The sequence below is a fragment of the Belonocnema kinseyi genome, chromosome 4, assembly GCF_010883055.1.
Source record: "Belonocnema kinseyi isolate 2016_QV_RU_SX_M_011 chromosome 4, B_treatae_v1, whole genome shotgun sequence".
NCBI classification, from domain to species: domain Eukaryota; kingdom Metazoa; phylum Arthropoda; class Insecta; order Hymenoptera; family Cynipidae; genus Belonocnema; species Belonocnema kinseyi.
Window position 1 is genome coordinate 10,497,130 of NC_046660.1, and position 22,607 is coordinate 10,519,736.

General features: G+C 27.3%; 1 protein-coding gene across 1 annotated transcript in view; it reads right to left on the bottom strand.

Moving 5' to 3' along the window:
- LOC117171584 (integrin beta-PS-like) overlaps nt 1-22,607 on the bottom strand; it is a 48,529-nt gene that overhangs the window by 12,475 nt on the left and 13,447 nt on the right. The window contains exons 3-7 of the mRNA XM_033359028.1: nt 19,033-19,291; nt 15,271-15,499; nt 15,113-15,197; nt 8,310-8,966; nt 889-1,194 (exon numbers count right to left, since the gene is read on the bottom strand). Coding sequence (XP_033214919.1) covers nt 889-1,194; nt 8,310-8,966; nt 15,113-15,197; nt 15,271-15,499; nt 19,033-19,291 — 1,536 coding nt within the window. The remainder of the gene's footprint in view (nt 1-888; nt 1,195-8,309; nt 8,967-15,112; nt 15,198-15,270; nt 15,500-19,032; nt 19,292-22,607) is intronic.

Below are 22,607 nucleotides of genomic sequence, written 5' to 3' on the forward strand. Positions count from 1 at the left end.
TATAACCTGATAATATCATATCCGATCCTATCAGATCCAATTATATCATGTCCGATCCGACTGTACCATGTCCGATTCAATCTGATCTCATTATGTCTGATCCTATCTGATCTGATTACAGCATGGCCGATCCTATATGACCTAATAATATCATACCCGATCCATCAGATCCAATTATATCATGTCCGATCCGACTGTATCATGGCCGATCCGACTGTATCTTGTCCGATTCGATCTGATTTCATTATGTCTGATCCTATCTGATCTGATTACAGCATGGCCGATCCTATATAACCTGATAATATCATATCCGATCCTATCAGATCCAATTATATCATGTCCGATCCGTCTCTATCATGTCCGATTCAATCTGATCTCATTATGTCTGATCATATCTGATCTGATTACAGCATGGCCGATCCTATATGACCTAATAATATCATACCCGATCCTATCAGATTCAATTATATCATGTCCGATCCAACTGTACAATGTCCGATCCGAATTTATCATGTCCGATTCGATCTGATCTCATTATGTCTGATCCTATCTGATCTGATTACAGCATGGCCGATCCTATATAACCTGATAATATCATACCCGATCCTATCAGGTCCAATTATATCATGTCCGATCCGAATTTATCATGTCCGATTCGATCTGATCTCATTATGTCTGATTCTATCTGATCTGATTACAGCATGGCCGATCCTATATAACCTGATAATATCATATCCGATCCTATCAGATCCAATTATATCATGTCCGATCCGATCGGATCCGATTATATTATGTCCGATCCGATCTGATCAATAATATCATATCCGATTCTATATGGTCCTATACTGAGCTCGAGAAAAAGTACGAGTAACAAAAAAAAATACTTACCAATCCCTCGCCGGGTTGATTACATTCACATTTACCACAGACACATTCTCCTCTTCCTGAGCACTCGATTGATGACGTATTATAACGTCTGCAACTTTGAATACTTGCAATGGGATCCTGGAACTCATTGTTACATTCGCATTTTTTCCCGAAAAATCCAGGATAGCATTCACAAATTCCACATTTGTATATTCCACTGTATCCGCATTTGGGCGAATCTATTTCATAACTGGGGTGCTCTGATTGTTCACAGCCACAATCGCAAATCATTTCCAAATTTACTACTAAAGATTCGTTAATGCCCACCTGAAATTATTAGATTATCTATTTATTGTTTAAAAAAATGAAAATAGGTACTGTTTTTCCAAACGTAAGCGAATTTGGGGAATGAAAAAAGATGATTAAAAAATGGAACAAAAAGAGGAAAATAAAATGATTGTGGATACTGTATTAAATTCAATTTTAAATGCTTTCAATTCCTAATATCATAAATATATATGTTACATTAAAAAAAAATAGATGCATTTTTAAACATATAATTAAATATTCAATCAAGAAAAATTTTATAGTCGAGAAAGAAAAAAAATCGCAATCAAATTTTCAACTAAATAATTTAATGTTCTGCCAAAATAGTTGAATTAGCCGACTTTTCAACTAAAATTATAAATCTTGAACTGAAATAGTTCAATTTTCCGTTAAAATATTAATTTTCAAACAAAAGCAAGAGTTTTCAACAGTAAAGCAAAATTCTCAACTGAAAAGTTAATTTTCAACTACAATAATGAATTAATAAGTAGATTTGATAAGAATCAAATCAATCCTTTCTTCGAGCGTCAATGTAAATAAGAGCAAGATTTGTTTTTGTAGGTGACTTTCTGACGTTCCTATTAACAGATGTTTGACTCCAAATTAATATTTTTGGTTTTTTGCAAGAAATTTTGTTACAAAAAATTGTTTGTAACTATTTGTAAGAAAAGATCGTTATTTATTTAGATTCTTTGAAAAAGGCATGCAGTGTTAGCCGAAACGTCAGAAAGTCAGAATTTCAATAAACGAACTTTCCAATCATTTCGTTTTATTCGTTTAATTAATGAAGACCGTAAGACCTATAAAAATCAATTTTACTACAATAATGAATCTTAAAAAATAAAGATGAATTTTGAAAACGAGGTTCTACTTTCAGCCTAGCAGTTAAATTTTTTACCAAACAAGATTTGAATTTTTAATAAAAGAGTTGAATTTAACCGAAAAATACACATTTTTAAACAAATATTTAAATCCTTCAATAATAAAAATAATTTTGAACAAAACAGATGTACTTTTAACGAAAAAAATTCTATAAATAGAAATTCAAATTTTTTTGCTAAAAATGTTACTTTTTGGTTGAAAAATGTTCAACAAAATGGATGAATTTTCATCTAGAAAAAATTTTGCAGTCTAGAAAGCAGAAAATGTTGAATTGTTAAGCCAAAAAGACGAATTTTCTACAAGGCAATTGAATTTTCAATTCAAAAATCTCAATTTACAAGCAAAAAGTTAATTTTCAACTACAATAATGAATCATAAAAAAATAACTTCAACCAAGTAGTTGAATTTTCAAACAAAAAAGATTTTAATTTGAAACAAAATAGAGTTTGAATTCAATTTTATTTACGATAAAAAAATTTATTTTTTACAAGAAGAAACGAATATTCCACAATATTGTTAAATTGGTAAGAAAAGTAGATATTTTTTAACTCAAATCATGAATCTTCAATTTCAAAAAATGAAATTTTAACCCAATAGTTGAACTTTTTACAAACAAACAAAAAACACAAATTTTCAAGAAAATAGGTGAATTTTTAACGAAATAGTTAAATTTCGAACGAAAAAGACGAATTTAACCCAGAATATTAAATTTCTATCAAAAAACATAAATTTTTCGACAAAAAATAGGATAGTTAAATTTTCAGTTAAAAACATTAAATTTCAATTATTTTAATTTAATTTAATTTAAGTTACTTTTAATTTAATTTAATGTAAATTTAGTGTGTGAAAAATTTTTAAACTAATTTTAAATCAATCAGAATGACATTTCAACCGAAAAGATTAATTTTCTATCAAACAAGATCATTTTGAACAAAATATAATAATTTTAAACCAAATTTGGAATTTTTAACGGAATTTTCAACCTAATAGTTAAATTTTCAACAAAAGAAATGAATTTTCAACCGAAAATATGAATTAGACACCACGAAGTTAAATATTCTACTACAAAAGACTAACTTTGAACAAAATACAGAAATTGAACAACCAAATAGCTGGATTTTCTAGCAAAGAAGATAAATATTAAATTAAACATGAAATAGTTAAAATTGCAGATAAACAATTTATTTTTCACAAAACGAAACGAAATGTCAACAAAATAGTTAAATTGGTAAGCAGAGAAAAAACTTTTTTATCTAAAATAATGAATCTTCAACCAAAAAATGGATTTTTAACCCATTTGTTGAATTTTGTAAAAAAAGACCAATTTTCAACAACAACAAAATAGATAAATTTTCAATAAAATAATTAAATTTTGAGCGAATAAGATAAAATTTCAGTGAACACATATACATTTTCGATAAAACAAAATGTAACAGTAACATCTTCTGTTAAAAAAATTATATTCCAATAAAAAAACTAATTTTATATCAAACAAATTAATTTTTTACCAAAAAAGATTATTTTTTTTTTAAATAAAGCAATTTTTTATCAAATTTTGAATGTTTAAAGGAATTTTAACCTAATAGTTAGATTTTTAACAAAAAATAGAAAAGTTCAATTTTCAGTTTAAAAAATTGATATTCAATTTTAAAGAATAATTTTCATTCGACAACATGATTTTTCAACAAAAGAGATTAAATTTCTATCCAAATTATATAATAAAGAAACTTTTGTGAATAATATACGCTTTTTAATTCATAAATCAATTTCTGTAAAACCAGAGTAGTAATTCGGCGGACGATTTAAAATTCCCGAACATTTCCCGGTTTTTCCCGATCTAATTTTTCAATTTTCCAAACTGAGATAGTGTAATTTTAAAACAAAAAGAGGAATTTTCAACTAAACTGATAAATCCTTAACTGAAATATTTGAATTATAAATAACAAACAAATGAGTTTTCAACTAAAACAAACAATCTTCAACCAAAAATTAAATAATTAAATTTTAAGTCAAAAAATTAATTTTTAATTAAATTGATGGAGTATTAACTGTAATAGTAATATTTTCATTTTCAGCTAAAAAAAACTGATTTTAAACCAAAAACTAAACCCATCTTCAAACAAATAGTAAAATATTTCGTAAAAAAATTCCTTTTTATCTAAAGAAAAAACAAGTATTTGATCAAAAACCTCATATTTTAAACTAAATAAATGATTTTTTAATTCAAATGCTGATTATTTGAAGAAAAAAAATTTCACAGAAGATATTATTGTTCAACCAAGTAAATTTATTTCTAATCTAAAAGATAAATTTTCAACTAAAATTATGAATATTTAACTGTAATACTTGTAATCTTTAGTAGAAAAATGGAATTTCAACAACTTAATTTACATTTTTAAAAAGAGATGAATTGTCAATTAAAATTATGAATCTTCCAATAAAAAAATTAATTTTTAACAAAACTGTTTAGTTTTTAACCGCAAGTAGTTGAATTTTCAAGGAAAAAACTGGTAAATTAATAAGTAAATTCCGGTAAGTTTGAAAGAAAGAAATTTTAAATTGTCATAAAACATTTATTTTCCACTAGATTATTTATATTTTCAGCTAAACACTTGATTTGAAAAATCTTTATATTAATTGTTAAATTTACTAAATGAATTTTAAATAATAAAAAATAATTTTCAAATTATGAACTTTCAATTAGAATAATTTAATTTTCAACAAAAAGATATTTTAACTAATATTAATTATTTTCAACCAAACTGATGATTTTTCAACTAGATTGATGGAATATTGAACTATATTGGTTACATTTTCATTTTAGAAATCGATTTTCAGCTGAAAAATAAAACAAATTTTTAACCAAATGTTTAAAAGTTTTTTTAAAAAAATTAAATTTTAACGAAAATGATGAATCTTTAACTGGAATAGCTGAACTTTGAAACAAAAAGATAACTTTTCAACTAAAATGAGGAATTTTCACTGAGATTAATTGAATTTTCAAAAAAAAAGATGACTTAAACCAAGAAGATTAATTTTCTACACAAAAAGAAATCAACAAAAAACCTGAATTTTCAAATCAAATTTGTTTTGTTTGAAAATGATAAATGATAAAGTCAACTAGAATAGTTCAATTTTCAGTTTAAACATTATTTTTCAACAAAAAACAATTTTTCAACAAATCAGTTAAATTTGTAGTTTAATAAAATTAAGTTTCAACGAAGAAAAAATAATTAACGACAAAATAGTTCAATTTCTAACCAAAATGATAAATCTTCAACTGAATAATAGTTGAAGTTTTGACTAAAAAGATTTCCTTTCAACTAAAATGATGAATTTTCAATTAGAATAATTTAATTTTTAACAAATAATATATTTTAACCAAGAATAATAATTTTCTGTCAAGAAGGATGAATTTTTAACGAAAATCGCGAATTTTTAACTAAAAAGATCATTTTTAACCTAAAATTGAATAGTTAAATTTTCAGTTCAAAAATTAATTTGAAAAAATATATATTTTTTCATTCTAATAGTGAAATTTACCAAAATTATTTTAAATCAAAATGATGAATCTTTAATTGGAATAGTTGAACTTCAACTAAAAAGATTACCTTTCAACCGAAATGATGAATTTTCAATTGGAATAATTTAATTCTTGACAAAAAATATGATATTTTAACCATGAATAATAATTTTCTACCAAATACGACGAATTTTCAACAAAAAACGCAAATTTTCAACTAAAAAAATAATTTTCAGACGAATATTATTTTCCGTAAAATACATTCATTTTTAACAAAAAATTCTATAAAATATTTAAACTATTAGTAACAAAAATTAATTTTCGACTACAAAGAACAATTTTCAAATTAAATTATAAATCTTTAAACCAAAGCAATAAATTGTTATCAAAACTGTCACAATTTTAACAATTCTAACCGTGTATTAAATTTTGAATCAAAAATATTAAATGTCTACCGAAAGAGACGAACTTTTAACAAAAACATGAATTTTTAATTATGCGAGATAAATTTTGCACTAAAGTGATGAATTTTTAACTAAATTGATGGAATATTCAACTATATTAGTTAAATTTTCACTTTAAAAATTGATTATCACCCGAAAAAACAAAACAAAATTATAACATTTTTAGCTAAAAAAAATAATTTTCAACAAATACAAAAGAAAATTAAAAAAAAAAATAGTTCAATTTGCGACCTTAATGATGAATCTTTAATTGGAATAGTTCAATATTTAATGAAATAATTAAATGCAGTAATACATATATCGCTAATTTTACAAATGACAAAACACATTTCTTTAATTTAATATTATAATGTTTAAAAAATCTATGCACAATTCCAGGTTTTCCAGGTGATTTTCAATCAAACTGATGAATTTTCAACTAAATTTATGAAATATCCAACTATATTAGTTACATTTTTAGTTTTAAAGGGGACTTTCAGCAGAGAAAAAACAAATTTCCAATGAAAATAGTTAAAAGTTTATTTTAGAAAATTGAATTTGAATGAATTTTCAATCAAGAAGATAAATTTTTTTTACAAAACAATTTTCGACTAAAAAAATTATGTTTAAACATCAATTGAATAGTTGGATTTTTAGTAAAAAAAATCAATTTTTAGCTGAAAAATAAAACAAATTTCCAAACAAAATAGTATAAAAAATCGAATTTGAATGAATTTTCAACCAAGAAGATAAATTTTCTACAAAAGAATTTTCAACTAAAATGATGGAATATTCAACTATATTAATTAATTTTTTACTTTCCATATCATTTTCAGCTGAAAAACAAAACAAATTTCCAATGAAAATAGTTAAAAGTTTAATTATGAAAACTGAATTTGAATAAACTTTCAAAGAAGAAGGTTGATTTTCTACTAAAGAATTTTCAACTAAAAAAAAATTGGTTGAAACGTAAATAAAAAAATAAAAAGAATTTTTAATTAAAAAATTGAATGAATTTTCAATCAAGAAGATTAATTTTCTACAAACGAATTTTGAATTAAAAAAATTGTTTATTGAAACATAAATAAAAAAATTAAAAGAATTTTCAACTAAAAAAACGTTGTTACAACATAAATTGAATAGTTAGATTTTCTGTAAAAAAATAGATTTTCAGCTAAAAAACAAAAAAATTTCAGAACAAAATATTTAAAAGTTTTGTTAAAAAACTGAATTTTCAACCAAGAAGATTAATTTTCTACAAAAGAATTTTCAACTAAAATAAAATTTTGTTTGAAACATAAATTGAATAGTTAGATTTTCAGTAAAAAATCGTTTTTCAGCTGATAAACAAAAGAAATTTAATAAGAAAATAGTTAAAAGTTTAATTAAAAAAATTGAATTAGAATGAACTTTCAAGCAAGAAGATTAATTTTCTACAAACGAATTATGAATTAAAAAAATTGATTGTTGAAACATAAATAAAAAAATAAAAAGAATTTTCAACTAAAAAAATGTTGTTAAAACATAAATTGAGTAGTTAGATTTTCAGTAAAAAAATAGATTTTCAACTGAAAAAAAAAACAACAAAAAAAACATCAGAAAATAATAGTTCAAAGTTTAGTTAAAAAACTGAATTTTCAACCAAGAAGATTAATTTTCTATAAAAGAATTTTCAACTAAAAAAAATTTGATTGAAAAATAAATTGAATAATTAGATTTTCAGTAAACAAATGGGTTTCATCCAAAGAGATGAACTTTGAGCTAAATTGGTGGAATATTCAAACATATTACTAAAATTTTCACTCTCAAAATCGATTTTCAGCTGAAAAACAAAACCAATTTCCAAAACAAAATAGTTAAAAGTTTAGTTTAAAAAAGTTGAATTTAAATAAACTTTCAACTAAGAAGATTAATTTTCTACAAAGAATTTTCAACTAAAAAAAAAAATTGGTTGAAATAAAAATTGAATAGTTAGATTTTCAGTAAAAAAAATCGATTTTCCGCTGAAAAACCAAACAAAATAGTTAAAAAATTATTGAAAGAAATTGAATTTGAATGAACTTTCAACCAAGAAGATTAATTTTCTAGAAAAGAATTTTCAACACTACAAAATTATGTTGAAGCATAAATTAACCAGTTAGATTTTCAGCAAAAAAATGATTTTAATCTAAAGAGATGAATTTAAACTAAAATGATGGAATATTTAACTAAACTGTTTAAATTTCCAGCTATAAAATTAACTTTTAATTAAACAACAATGTACTTACGGGGTAGATCGTAAATTTTTGATTCCATTCCGATTTATTGGCAGGACAATGAGTGGCAGTGATTTCAGCAACAAATTCGACTTTGTCACCTTTTTGCAATTTATCGCATTTAGTCGTTTGGACAATTTGTCCATTTTTGTCCAGGCATTTTGACCAATATTTAATTTTGATTGCAGCACTATTCGCCGTATCTTTAATTTCTACTGTACTTCGAATCTGATTGTACTGTTCTTTAATTAATTCAACAATATTGCTCGAATCATTCGATAAAAGTCCAGCCGAGGACCCTTGGATGTGGGAACAGAGACTCGAATAAGTACTCATTTCCCTCTTCGTAACTGCCCAGATAATATTGATGGCATTTTGCTGGACCTTTTGATTGATTTGAAAAATACTTGGATAATCTTGAACTGATGAGTGTGTGTACATTCCAGAATAACGATCCAAGTGACACATTCCGTCGTTGGGTTTTACAATTCCACCGAGTTTGCCATCACCAGCAAAGTGGAAACTGGCATCGGTTGAAAATACGAGAAGCCTGCGAGCTTTCTCACGCCAACCAATCTGTTTTGTGCAAACAATTGCTTGCATTATTGCATCAAATCCTCCTTCTGGTGCGTCTAAGTTTCCAGAAACAGAAGCACCTCGCACCAATTTCTGCAAAAATTATTACAAATTTTTAAAGGAAGATTGGGACTGGATTTTAGTGGGTATCATCAGTCAAAATTTTCATGACAAAGAAGACTATGAAACATTTTCGAATTTTTGTCCAAAAGGACGAATCCTCAACAAAATAAGTAAATTTTTTAGAAAATAATTGAATTTTTAACCAAGTCTCGTGTAGAAATAGTCCTGTTTGACCCGACCAGAAGAAGGTATCATAACCTTAAAAACATCTTCAGAAATATCCACAAACGACTGTCGTAAGTGGGTCGTTTGTAAATATCTGACAGGCGAAAGATCATTTTTTTGTGTTTTAGATGTTTTTTTTATCAATTATGAAAGAAAAATTAAACTAATTTTAATTATATGGTTTCCCACTTTTGGTTCTGCAGTTCCCAGACTTGCCGTGACTGCGAAATCGTTGACCAACTTCTTTTTTATTTTCAAACATAGTTTCCCAGTGAAACTATACATATTTTTTTTGTGATACGATTTTTGCTTATTTTTAATGTATTTATGTATTATCTTGAATAAGCAAAAAACGTAATAAGAAGAGAAATAACTTTTTCCGAAGAAGGTTTTGAATTACGTTATCATGCTTGCACGTAATAACGATTCGGCGACTTCCGGAGTCTTTAATGCTAAAAATGCAGTAAAACGTCGGTGGACGCTAGGTTATTCGTTAAGAAATTTGTTAAATTTCACAAAATTGTATCCAATTTTCTGGAGCAAGCGGATTATTTATAAAGGTAAGTGAATTATTTTATTAATAAGTAAGCATTAATAATATTCTTTAACGTTAATGTTAAATCAATTTTCTCAACCGGTGTTATAGGTTAGGATGTCACATAAAACCCCTTAAATTTATTTTATCTCTTGTAAAAAAACCTATGCAAACTAAGTTACGCTTAAGGTAAATTTGTTATGCAATTTAACTTTAATTTCTTACAATTCAATTTCTTACAGAAACTTTTAAATCATAACCTATATTTTAGTACTTACATTGATTCAATGTTTGTAGTTAATATATTTATTATTATGAATTCAGTTCTTAAATTGAAATTCCAACATCTTTTTACAGGTGGAAATAAGTGCTGACAAAGATTCTTATCTCTACCAGTTGGTAGAATATGGTCGCTGTGGTAAAAAAGATCCAGTAAAATCCGATCAAGGAGCCCAGTCAAAAACCGGTCGGATTCCGACCGGGTTACTCTATTTGTATCTGGGATCCGATCGGGTAACCCGGCCGGGAGCCGACTGGGTACATCCGGACGAGATTCGACCAGAGCAGCGTGACGAAACCAACCAGAATACAACCAGCAGCCTGACCAGATTCCGGATACAAGCAGGGCAACCCTGCCGGAATCCGGCCCGAACCCGGTCATAATTTCTACACGGGGTACAGTTCGGCTTTCAAACAAAAAAGATGAATTCTCCACAAAAGTTTTAATATTTCTTATTTCATGTACGAATGTATGATGGGTTAACATTTGTGAATGTATATTTTCTGAACCACCTTAAAATAAATAAAAAAAAATGCAATCCTTTTTTTCTGAAATTTTTCTCTATCACGCGGTGTTATGATAAGAATAGGTTTTTTTATTTTCATAGTACTTTTTATGAAGAAAGAAAAATATCGTACAAATCTTCTTTAAAATTTTTACGTATCTCGCGTCTTTTGGCGTAATATTGGAATTTTTGATTTTCTGCATATTAGTTACGAAAAATTATTTTGTTTATTTACGAGTCCTATTGAAAAATGGTAACATTTTTTATTATTTTTCAAAGGCTATCATTTCTCTTTGAGACTTTTTTTCGTATTTTGCGTCGTTTGGTTTCAAATTTGAATGTTGTGGTGTCAAAATACTACTTTCTCAATCATAAATGATGAGAATGTTATAAATTATAACATATTTGTATCTCGTTTTTAAGTAAATAACTTTTTTCTATCAATTTGTTTTTTTACCTTTTTTCGTTTTTACAAACATTTTTTATTTTTATTCTTAATGTCATTTTTATGATTAAAACCAATACTACGTGTTCTGTCAGAAAAGTAATTCAAACCAAATTTGTAGCTCTTTTTCGGGTAAACAATTTTTCTAATGCTATTTTTCACGAATAAAACAAAAAGTACGCGTCCTATCAAGAAGCGATTAGAAACGAAGTTGTAGATCCTGTTTGGGATCACAATTTGGAATTTTTTATTTTTCCTTGTTTTTCGTGCAAACAAAATTTGAAAATGCGTTGTTTGGCTAAAAATATTGATTTTCGATTGATTTAAAAAATTGGTTAAGTGCTATAACTCTGAGAATTTCTTTTCATCGAAAAAAGTCATTAGGATAAATTGCTTGGATTTCCGAGCACTATTAATAGCCGTAGATACAAATTTTAAATATAAAAAAATGGTCCCAAACATTTTTAAAACTGCTCTGACTTTTTGAGTTTTTATCCCAAATTGGTTGGTTAACGATCTCGTCCTTTTTTTAGGATCTAGAAAATGCCTGCTGAAGATCGATCTGATTCGTTAATTTTTTAAAGAGTTATCGTGTTTACGGACGGACGGACAGACAGGCGCCATCGTAAAAACTTGATTTTCGGATTCAGAGTGTTTCGAAACGAGAAGATCCGTTAAAAAACGGCGGGGTCAAATTCGGACAATTCTATTACTTTCTCAATCATAAATGATAAGAATATAAAAATATAAGTTTTTATCCAAAAATGAAAATTACAATTTCAGTTTGAAAATGATTTTCAAAAAAAGGGAATCATCAACTGGTTGAATTCAAATAAAAGGAAAACGAATTTTCAACAAAATATATGAATTTTCCACAAAACAGTATAACTTTCCACACGACACTATGAATTTTCAAAAAAGAAAAGTGAATTTTCCACCAAGTAATTAGTTTTTCACGAAATAATTGAATTTTCTACAAAAAAAAATTGTGACAAAATAGTTTATTCCACAGCCGAAAAGTTGAAATCTTAAAAAAGAATAATAATTTTATACACAAAAAGATGAATTTTCAACAAAACACTCGAATTTTCCACCCAAAATCATGCAGTTGAATTTTCGACCCAAATAGTTACATTTTCAGAAAAATAAATAAATTTTTAAACAAGGATAGAATAGTAACTTATTCAGATTGAAAAATTAATTTTCAACAAACAAGCAACATTTTTTACCAGTTACATTGAACCAAAAAAGACGATTTTTTAACCAAATAGTTGAATCTCCCACAGAAAAGATGAATTTTCAAAAACAAGATTAATATTCTCCCAAAAAGAGGAATTTTTAACCAAATATATCAATTTTCCACAAAACAATTAAATTTCCCACCCAAAATCAAATAGTGTGATTTTCTACCAAAATAGTCAAATTTGCAGAAAAATAAATATATAATCAAACAAGGATAGAATAGTAACATCTTCAGATTGAAAAATTAATTTTCAACCAACAAACAATTTTTTTGACTAGTTAAATTTGACCGAAAAATATAAGTTTTTAACCAAATAGTTCAATCTACCGCAGATAGATGGATTTTTCTGCCCGACATTGAATTTTAAAAAAAAAGTGAATTTTCTACGAAGTAGTTAAGTTTTTGAATAAATAGTTCAATTTTAAACGAAATAGTTGATTTTTCTATCAAAATAGTTCAATTATTAATAAGAGCATTGCATTTCTAAAAACAAAAAATAATTTTTTAATGAAAAATGGAATAGTTACATTTTCAGTTTAAAAAATGTATTTGAAAATAAAAAGAATTTTCTACCAGTTAAACTAAACCAAAAAAGACGAATTTGTAACAAAATAGCAAAATATACAGCCAAGCAGTTGAATAATATAAAAAGAAGATTAATTTTAAACACAAAAAGACAACTTATCAACAAAATACATGCATCTATTTTCCACATAAAAAGACGAATTTTCAATAAAAAAAATATAAATTTTCCGCAGAACAGTTGCATTTTTTAACCGACAGTATGAATTTTCAATTCAAAATATAAATTTACAAACAATAATAGCATAGTTATATTTTCAGTTTAAAAAAAACTGGTTAAATTTTTCACTCTAAAGATGAATTTTTAACTGAAACGATGAATCTTCGCAATAAAAAAAAAAACAATTGTCAAGGAAATAGTTCAAGTTTTCAATAAAGAGATAAATCGTCAACCAAATCAAGGTAATGCAAATAGTAGAATTTTTAACGAAAACAAATATTTAAACGAACAATCGAGAAAAAGAGGAAATAATGAAAACAAGAGAAAAAACAAATATTTGTTTAAAATGGGGAAAAGAGGTCAAATGTTCATTTTTCCTAGACGATTTAGAAAAGCTCAAAAGATTTGAATGATTTCAAACCATTTTTAAAGATTTCAAGAGATTTCTGAATTTAAACAGGGATTCTTGATCTAAACTCCTGTCTTTTTAACAAAACAGTTGAAAGTTTAAACTACAAAGGTGGATTTTGAACCGAATGATTAAATTTTGAAAAGAAAAAGATTAAATTTCAAATAATTTTTCAACTAAAAAAAAACAAAATAGTACAATTATCAATGAAATAATTACATTTCAAAGAAAATAGTGCATTTTCTTTCTAAAAAGTTTAACTTTCAACCGAAGAATATGAATTTTCAAGAATACAGTCGAATTCTCAACTAGGAAGGATGAATTTACAAAAAAACAATTGTATTTTTGATTTTTGAATATGATAGCAAAATTTTGAGCAAAATAATTTAATTAAATAATTGAAAAGAATTTAATTTAATTTTAAATCAAAGAGATGTATCTTTAACCAAAGAAATTAATTTTTTAAGAAAGGAATTCAACTATAAACGAAGCGTTGAAATTTTGACGCAAAAAGTATAAATCTTTCAACAGAGTGAATGAATTTTTTAAACCAAAAAGACGAATTTTCCACCAAAGAAAATTTTTCAATCAAGAGAGAAGAAAAATATCAACCAAATTATTGAATTTGCAATCGGAAAAGGGTAATTTGTTACAAATAGTTGAATTTTTAACCCAAAATGTATTCAATTTCGATTGAATAATTGATTAATTTAGATTGATTGATTTCAAACAATTTTTAAAGATTTCAAAAGATTTCTCCTAAACAATTTTAAATATTTCAAACTTTTCTGATTTTGAACACGGAATTTTTTAAGAAAATTAAAATTCTGAATTTGAACAGGAATTCTTTATCTAAATTCCCTTCTTCCAAATAAAAATTAAAATTGCTTTCCAAAATTCTAGTTTCATGTCAAAAATTCTCTGTTCAAAGTAAAGTTATAACACTTTGCGTAAATTCCCTGTCGCATGTCAACTTCAAGTCCTAATTCAAAATATTCTAGTATGTACCGGAAATGAAAATTATATTTCTTTCCGGAAATTCCCAGTTCTATATCAGAATTATAATTATCTAAGAAACTTCACAATTACAATTGAGAATTTAAAGTTTTAAATTTATCTGTTTGGAAAATAGTTTAAATTAGAGATCATTTTCCAATTAATAAGTTAAAATAGAAAAGATTCAAGTTTGGAAAAAAATAAAGAAAAAATTTTTAATTTATATAATCCAAGTTCAAATGCAGTTTACCTATAAACTTGTCTCATTTGAAAATAATACAAATTGATAAGTTTACATTTTTAGAAAGAAATATTTTATCCGTGGAACAATCGTTTAATATAAAAAAGATAAGATACAGGTATTCGTGAATTTGAAAAATGATTTCTTTTTCAAATAATTTTGAAAAATGTATCGTGCTAGGAGGAGATTTAATTAATTTTATTGAAAATAGTGAAATAGGCATTAATTTTCAAAGATTGTTTTTATCTTTGCAAATATTTTTTATCCAAGTTTAATTAGTTTCAGCGTAAGGTTTTGATTTTTTAAAAATTACATTTGAAAAACCTGCAAAAGATCTGGAATTTGGAAATGAAAATTCTCTAACAACCCTGATATCCTGATATAATAAATTCAGTTTAAATGTTTTGTCCAAAATTTCTTCAAATCATTAAAAAAAATATCAGCTCTGATCAGTAAAGTCCAAATAAGTAAATCAAGAACAGATTCTAAGGTCATTTAAATAAATATAAGCATAGGTTTATATTGTTGAAATGTTATTTTAAAAAATTAACTTACCGAAAAACTGCTGGCATCTTCTGAAAGTGACATAATGTGTTTGTAACCATATGGTGCAGCACACTTATTACATGGTTCTATGAGCCTGTTTGAAAAATATTAATTATTTCAAAATTAGAAATCATAATATAGATTAAAACAGAATGATGAATTCTTACTTTTGGGGCACGACGCTCACATAAGGCATTACGACTTTATCAACAAAGCTGCCAAACCCCAGTCGAAAATTACTTGTAAGACTACTCATTTCTCTAACAAGCGTATCTCCAAGATCCGAAAGCTTTTCCTTATCATCTTCCATTGATTTACTCAAATCCATGAGATAATAAAGATCGACGGGATAATCCTCAGCCTGAGAAAACGCGAATCTTACTTTCTGAGCTTGATCTAAAATATAAAATGTTCTTTGTTATAAATTACTTATAACAATCTACGACTTTATTCGTTCATTTATGGAAAATTGGAAATTCTTTAATCCTCCTTCCTATTTTTTCTCAATTCGCTTATTCCTTCTGATTTCATCTACATACATTCTCCTTACTTCCTCTAATTTCCTCTGCCTCACTTACTTTCCTCTCCTTATTTCACCTTACTTTCCCTACTTCCCTTCCTCCATTACCCCTTAATCCCCCTACCCGCATTTCCCCTCACTGCCACTCTTCCCACTTCCATAATTTCCCCTACCTCCCATCCTTTTATTTCTTCTCACTTACCCTATCTCTTATCTCCTCACTTCCTCTCACTTCACTCTTCTCTCCCACCTCCACTAATCGTTCTCATTTCTAATTTTTTTTCTTCTCTCTCACCGCTCATTAAAAATATTTCCCGTTACTTTATCTGCTTACTCTCCTCTTGTTTCCCCTACCCCCTCCTCTTACTTCCGCTTTTTCCACTTATATAATTTCCTCTACTTCACATACCCTAATTTCATCTCACTTCACTCTTCTTTTCCAAGTCCCCTGATAGATCTCATTTCTAATTTTTCCTTTTTTCCCCTACCACTCATTTCTGCTAATTTCTCCTACTTTCTCTCTCCTAATATACTTCCTCATACTTACCCTATTCCCACTCATATAATTTCCCCTACTTTCAATCCTCTTTTTTCTCCTAACTTAACCTACTTCTTCTTCCCTCATTTCCCTCACTTCACTCTTTTCTCCCACCTCCCCCAATCGATCTCATTTCTAATTACTTCCTCTACTTCTCCTCATTTACACTCAATTCTACTACTTACTCTCCCTACTTTCCCACCACTTCCCCTACTTCTGCACCACTAATTTTTTTCATTTCTGTACTAATTTTCCTGCCCTAAATTCTCCTTATTTTCTCTGCTTACGCTACTATCATTTACCCTACTTCCCTCCTGTTACCTCTCCTATTTCCCATCCTCTCATTCAGCTCACTTTACTCTTCTCTCCACCCTTCCCAACATCTTCCTCATCCAATTCCTCAGCCAGCTATCCCCTTCCCCTACTTCTCTTCTCCAGCACTCACTTTACCTCTCCTTCTTAACCTCATTCCTTATTATTCCTCTTAATTCTCCTCACTTCCACTCACTTGCACTACTTCCTCTTCGTACTTTCCTCTTATTTCCTCGCTTTCTCAACCTCATTCCTAATTATTTCTCTTAATTCCCCTCACTTCCACTCACTTGCACTACTTCCTCTTCCTACTTTCCCCTTACTTCCTGACACTTAATTTTTCCTTATTTCCCCTACATTACCTGGCTTTTCCCCTTCACTTACCTTACTGTTCCTCCCCATATTTCCCCTTTTTTCCTCTCCCGTTACTTACCCTACTTTATATTCTCCCATTTCCTCATTTCTCCTACTTCCCCTCTTCACATTTCCCGCCTCTCACCAACTTCTTCTTTCTTTATTTCTCCTCACTTTTCCTACTACCCATCCTATAATTTTCCCTCTCCTCACTCACTTCCCCTCCCAGGGAAAAAGTATGACGGATAGATGGACGGAGGAATACCCGACCGGGCTACGAATCACTAAAAATTGAACATTTGTAACGCCTTCGTTTCAATATTCTAATTTAAGAATGCTCTAATTTGTAAAGATATGGGTTTTTTTTTTGTTACCGCCTTAAATTTGAATTTAGCATTTTTGAAAAAATTCAATTAAACGTCCATTTTCAACGTTATTAGAATAATTAAATTTTTCGGACAGGAATCACATTTTTTTAGTTAAAAAAATCTATTCAGTCACTTTAAATGTCACTTGATGAAATTTCTTAACTTCTGGAGGGTTTCCAATTTCGAATTAATAATATGAAATAAAATAATAATTATAAGAAAGTTTTTTTTTGTCAATATTTTTTTTGCTTTTTTCATAATTATTATATTTTAGGACCAGACCCACCTTACTTAGTGCTCCTTATTTATTACCCCAAGTTTTCAACTCGATGTGGCGCTTCGTGTGAAAATAAGTTATGAAATAAAAAAAGTGTCGGTAAGGCAGGAATATAGTCACGTGCCCCATTCCTCACATGGCCTTAAGTTTCAAAATCACGGTTTTCACTTTGAAACACTCAATTTTGTTTACATTTTCAAATAGTCGAATTGTAATCGCTTCGAATTAAAAATTATTTAAATTCAAACTTTTTAATTTTCAAATTTGAACGCTTCATATTTATAAATAATAAAATTTCAATTCCATTGAGTTTTAAGTGGTTCAATTTTCAAAATTCTAAACTAAAGCTATTCAATTTTGAGGGTTCTGAAATTATCCTCTTTTCTAGATTTTAATCTGAAATAATTAAATTTCGAGATTCCGTCAGTAAGAAAAAGCATAAATCTGAACGCTGTGAATGAGAAATAATTGAATTTTAACCATTTCAACTTCTTTCAAATGAAATTGACTAATTTCTTTAAATTTTAGTCTGAAATTTTTGTGTTTGGAGAGATAAATATAAAAATATTTTATATTCTTTTTCTTTCAAATTTTGCCAAATATAAAATTGTTTCATTTGAAACGGTTTCCATTTAATAATATTCCTTATACATTTTTTTTAGCTTTTAATATTTAAAACTAGGTTTAGTAATGGATTTTTCACTTGATTATGTTTTTAATGTTCGAAAATAAAAATTGAAGGACGTGAACTTATAGTGAACTCTTGCTTATTCTAAGGTGCACCACGGCCCCTGTACGGTCTCACCCGCGTCAGTGGCTGTCCAATTAAAAAGTGGCCGAAGGGCGGGAATCCCTCGTTGGTTTGAATTTAGTATTTTTAGCATTATGTCATCGGAATGCATACGAGTTTTTGGACAGGTCATTTAATGTACGAATAGGAATATTTGGTTAATTTGAGGTTATCGTATCAGATCGATCTGATCGGAATCGGGTGCTCTAACCTCAAATTTCGGTTAGTTGATTTTATTTCGTGAAATCGGAAGGTCTTCAAGCGATAAAAAGATAAATCAGATTTGCAGAATTGCATTCTACACTTGAAAATGATTATCTTATTATGATCGTGGCGTCATGCTACAATGACCAATATTCCGCAAAATATTTAAGTCGTTTTTTGATGCTATTATATTGATTTTTAATTGAAAAATAGTACCATTTTAAGGAAACGTTCTATTTATCACGTCGCACGTCACAAAAAAAGACATTTGAAAAACACTGACATGCATGATGCGCTAATGCAAGAACGCACACATGCTCACGGTGCACGTATCGATGAAAAGCCGAAGCAGCCAATGAACGTTGCTTGATAAAAATAACCTGACGACTCGCGGTAGAGGTGGGGACCCCTCCGGCTTTAATATACCCGAACGCTTATGTTTCGCGGCTCTTCGAATAGGCAAGAGTTCACTATTCTTACATTTACTTCTAGTAAGGAGAATAAAAAGTAAAGCTCAATTAAAATTTACAAAGCAAATATACCTACTTTGAAACAAAATTACTTACTTATTCTAACTTTTATATTAACTTCCTGGGGTGCTATTTGAACTGGGTCATTTTTTCCAGCACCGCAACAAGTTGCATTAAATCGCGAACTTTGCGATTCCGTTTCAGTTATAGTTGACTGCCAATATTCGGATTCTGAACTTAAACTTTGACTTTGTACTATACTGAATTCATTGTCTGGGTAAAATACATCTTGCTTGGAACAAAACTTGGATACATCTGTGCCTGGAGCATAGAAGCACCGAGGTTCATTCAAGTCCTGAAAAATGCATTATTTAACAATTAAAACTACATAAAGACTGCTCGTGTGTCGAAATATATTGCATCTTCCACGAAATAGTTGAATTTTCAACCAAAAATATCGATTTTCGCATAATTTATTAAATATTTTAAAAAAATAATAATTAATAATACTTTAAAATCAAATTAACTAATTTTAAACGTGCCTTGATTAAATTTTCAACAACAAAAAACATATATTTTCACCAAGAAAGACAATCTTTCAACCGAATAGATTACTTTTAAATCTAATAAGTCGAATGAATACTTTTTAAAAAGTTGACTTCTCAACCTGAATATATAAATTTGTAACAAAAAAGTTAAATTCCAAATAAATAGCGAAGTAAACTGTACATGATCGCCTGAAAATTTAGCCAGAGAACTGGAAAACTGGAGAAAACAAAGAATTCTTAACACAGACTAAGCGAAAATCACGAACGGTCACCAATCTGAAAACTAACCACGCCCGCCTCTGCTTACCATTAGAGATCCCGACGAGTCGAGAATCACCACCCAGCTACTGCCGTCGGTTGAATATAAAATTAACATAAAATTTTCCTTTAAAAACTAAATTTGTCATGACAAGATTGTAAAAATTGTTATTGTTTTTCCGCAATGCCGATTGGGTAATTTGAAAAACTTAGTTGATTAGGATTTATTAATCAAAAGTTTTTTTATTACATTTACAATTGAAATAATTAATTTTCAACTCAGAAAAAGCCTATTTTCAACAAACTGGTTAAATTTTCAACAAAAAGAAAGATTTTCCAATACATAAATTAAAAAATTATCATACAAAATGTCGAGCATTTTCGATTAAAAAAGAAGAGTTCTCAAGAAAAGAAGTGAATTCCCAAATGAAAGAGATCAATTGTCTAGAAAAACTGAAATTGCTACATCTTTAGTAAAAAAAAGAATCAATAAAAAAAAATAATTTTCACCCAAATTTGTTAATTTTTAACTAAAGAAATGAACGTTTACATAAAATAACACATCTTTAAAAAAATCAATTTTTAACCGAATAGTTAAATTTTCAAACCAGAAGTTATATTGTTACCAAAAAAGACAAATTTTCAACAAAATAGATAAATTTTTAACTAAATAAAATAAAGTTCAACAAAATAGTTGAAGTCAGAATCAAATCGATTAATTTGCAACCCAAATGGTGAAATGTCTATGAATAAAAAAATTATACGAAAAACTAAATAGTTAAATTTTTCAAACAAAAAAATTAATTGCAATTGAAAGAATTAATTTTCTATCAAAAAATAACATTTTTTCACAAAAAAACATAAATTTAAAACTTAATGGTTGAATTTTGAACCAAGAAGTTATATTATTGCCAAAAAGGGCAAATTTACAACTAAAAAAGATCAATTAAAAAAAATAGAATATAATTTTAATTTAAGTTAGAGAAATAAGTTTTCAACCAAATAAAATAAATTTTCAACCAAATAGTTCGATTTTCGACGAAACAAATGAATTTTCTTCAAAAAAGATTAAATGTCTATAAAAAATTACGAAAAAAAGTTTATTTTCATTTTTTAGTTAACAAAATTAATTTCCAATAAAAAACACAAACAAAATCAATTTTCTAGGAAATAGTTTAAATTTCAAGCAAAAAGATGAAATTCTATAAAAACAACTCTTCCAAAAATGGAATAATTAAATTTTTAGTTTAAAATTTAATTTTAGATAAAAAACAATAACTTTCTACCAAGAAGAAATAGTTTTTATCAAAATACATGAATTGAAAAAAAAAGAAAAATGTATTTTTCAGTGAAATTTTCAACTAAAAGTGTTTATTTTCTACTATAAAATTACCAATTTTCGAAAAATAGTTAAATTTTTAACTAAATAAGATAAAGTTTGAACAAGAAATAGAAAACTTGAATTTTAATTTAAAGAAACAAGTTTTACCTAAATAAACACAAATTTTTGACGAAATATTCAAATTTTCAACCAAAAAAATGAATTCTCTACCAAAAAGAATAAAAGTCTATACAAAAAAATGTCTACCAAAAAAAGAATAATTTTAACAGAATGTATGCATTTTTAACTAAATATTTTAATTTTTTATGAAATTTTTAACAAAAAAGGTGAATTAGACATCAAGAAAATTAATATTTGAACACAAAAGACAAAGTTTCAACAAAATATAGAATTTTTGAAACACATAGTTGAATTTTAAACTGAATAAATTTATGTTCAACCAAATATGAAATAGTTACATGTTCAGTTCCAAAATTATTTTTCAATAAAAAAAAACTAATTCTGCAATGGAATCTACACCGACAAAGCAGCCTTTGAATGGTCCAGTATAGGTTCCTACACAGCAACCTGTACAGATCATTCAAAAGTTAGATTGTATACAGGTTTCTTTGCAAGGTCATGTACAGTTTCGTTCGCTAAAAGTACTGTACAGGAACCTCCGAGGTTCCTGTACGGAAATTTTCAGCCGAGCCAGTTAACAAAATTATTTTGAAAAAACGTGAAGAAAATAATTAAATTAAAACATTTTTTTAACTAAAATGATGAACCATCACCAAAAAAACTGAATTTTTATGGCACATGCATGATTTCATCCCTTTTCGATCCCCATGAAGAGGTACTAAAGTTCTACTTTTTACTCCCTAGACCTAGGGAATAAAAAGTGACGTCAGATGTGAATAATGAAAATTCTACATCTACCAAAAATTTCCGGAAATGTATAGAAAATTTATAATTGAATTTTGTGTAATTTTTCTCAAAATACCATAAACTACCTGCAACATTACCACAAATCACCAAAAATTTCATAAATTTCCTGAAACTTATAAAAATGTTTAGAATTGAATTTTGGGTAATTTATGGCAATTTACCCTATTTACCTGTAAAATTACCATAAATGACCGAAAATTTATACATAATTAAAAAAAAATTTGGTCAATTTATGGTAAGTTACCATAAATTTCTTGTTATATTACCGTCAATTACCAAACATTTAATAAACTTTAGGAAATTTATGAAAAATTTTAAAGTTGAATGTTCGGTAATTTATGGTCATTTGCCATATTCACCTGTGAAATTAACATAAATGACCGAATACTTACATAGATTTCCAGAAATTTATAGATATTTTTCAATTGAATTTTGGGTAACTTATGGCAATTTACCATATTTACCTGTAAAATTAACATAAATAACCGAAAATTGCAATAAATTTCAGGAAATTTAAACATTTTTAAATTTTATTTCTTGAAATTTATATTAAGTTACCATACGTTATCAAAAATTTCATAAATTTCCGGAAGTTT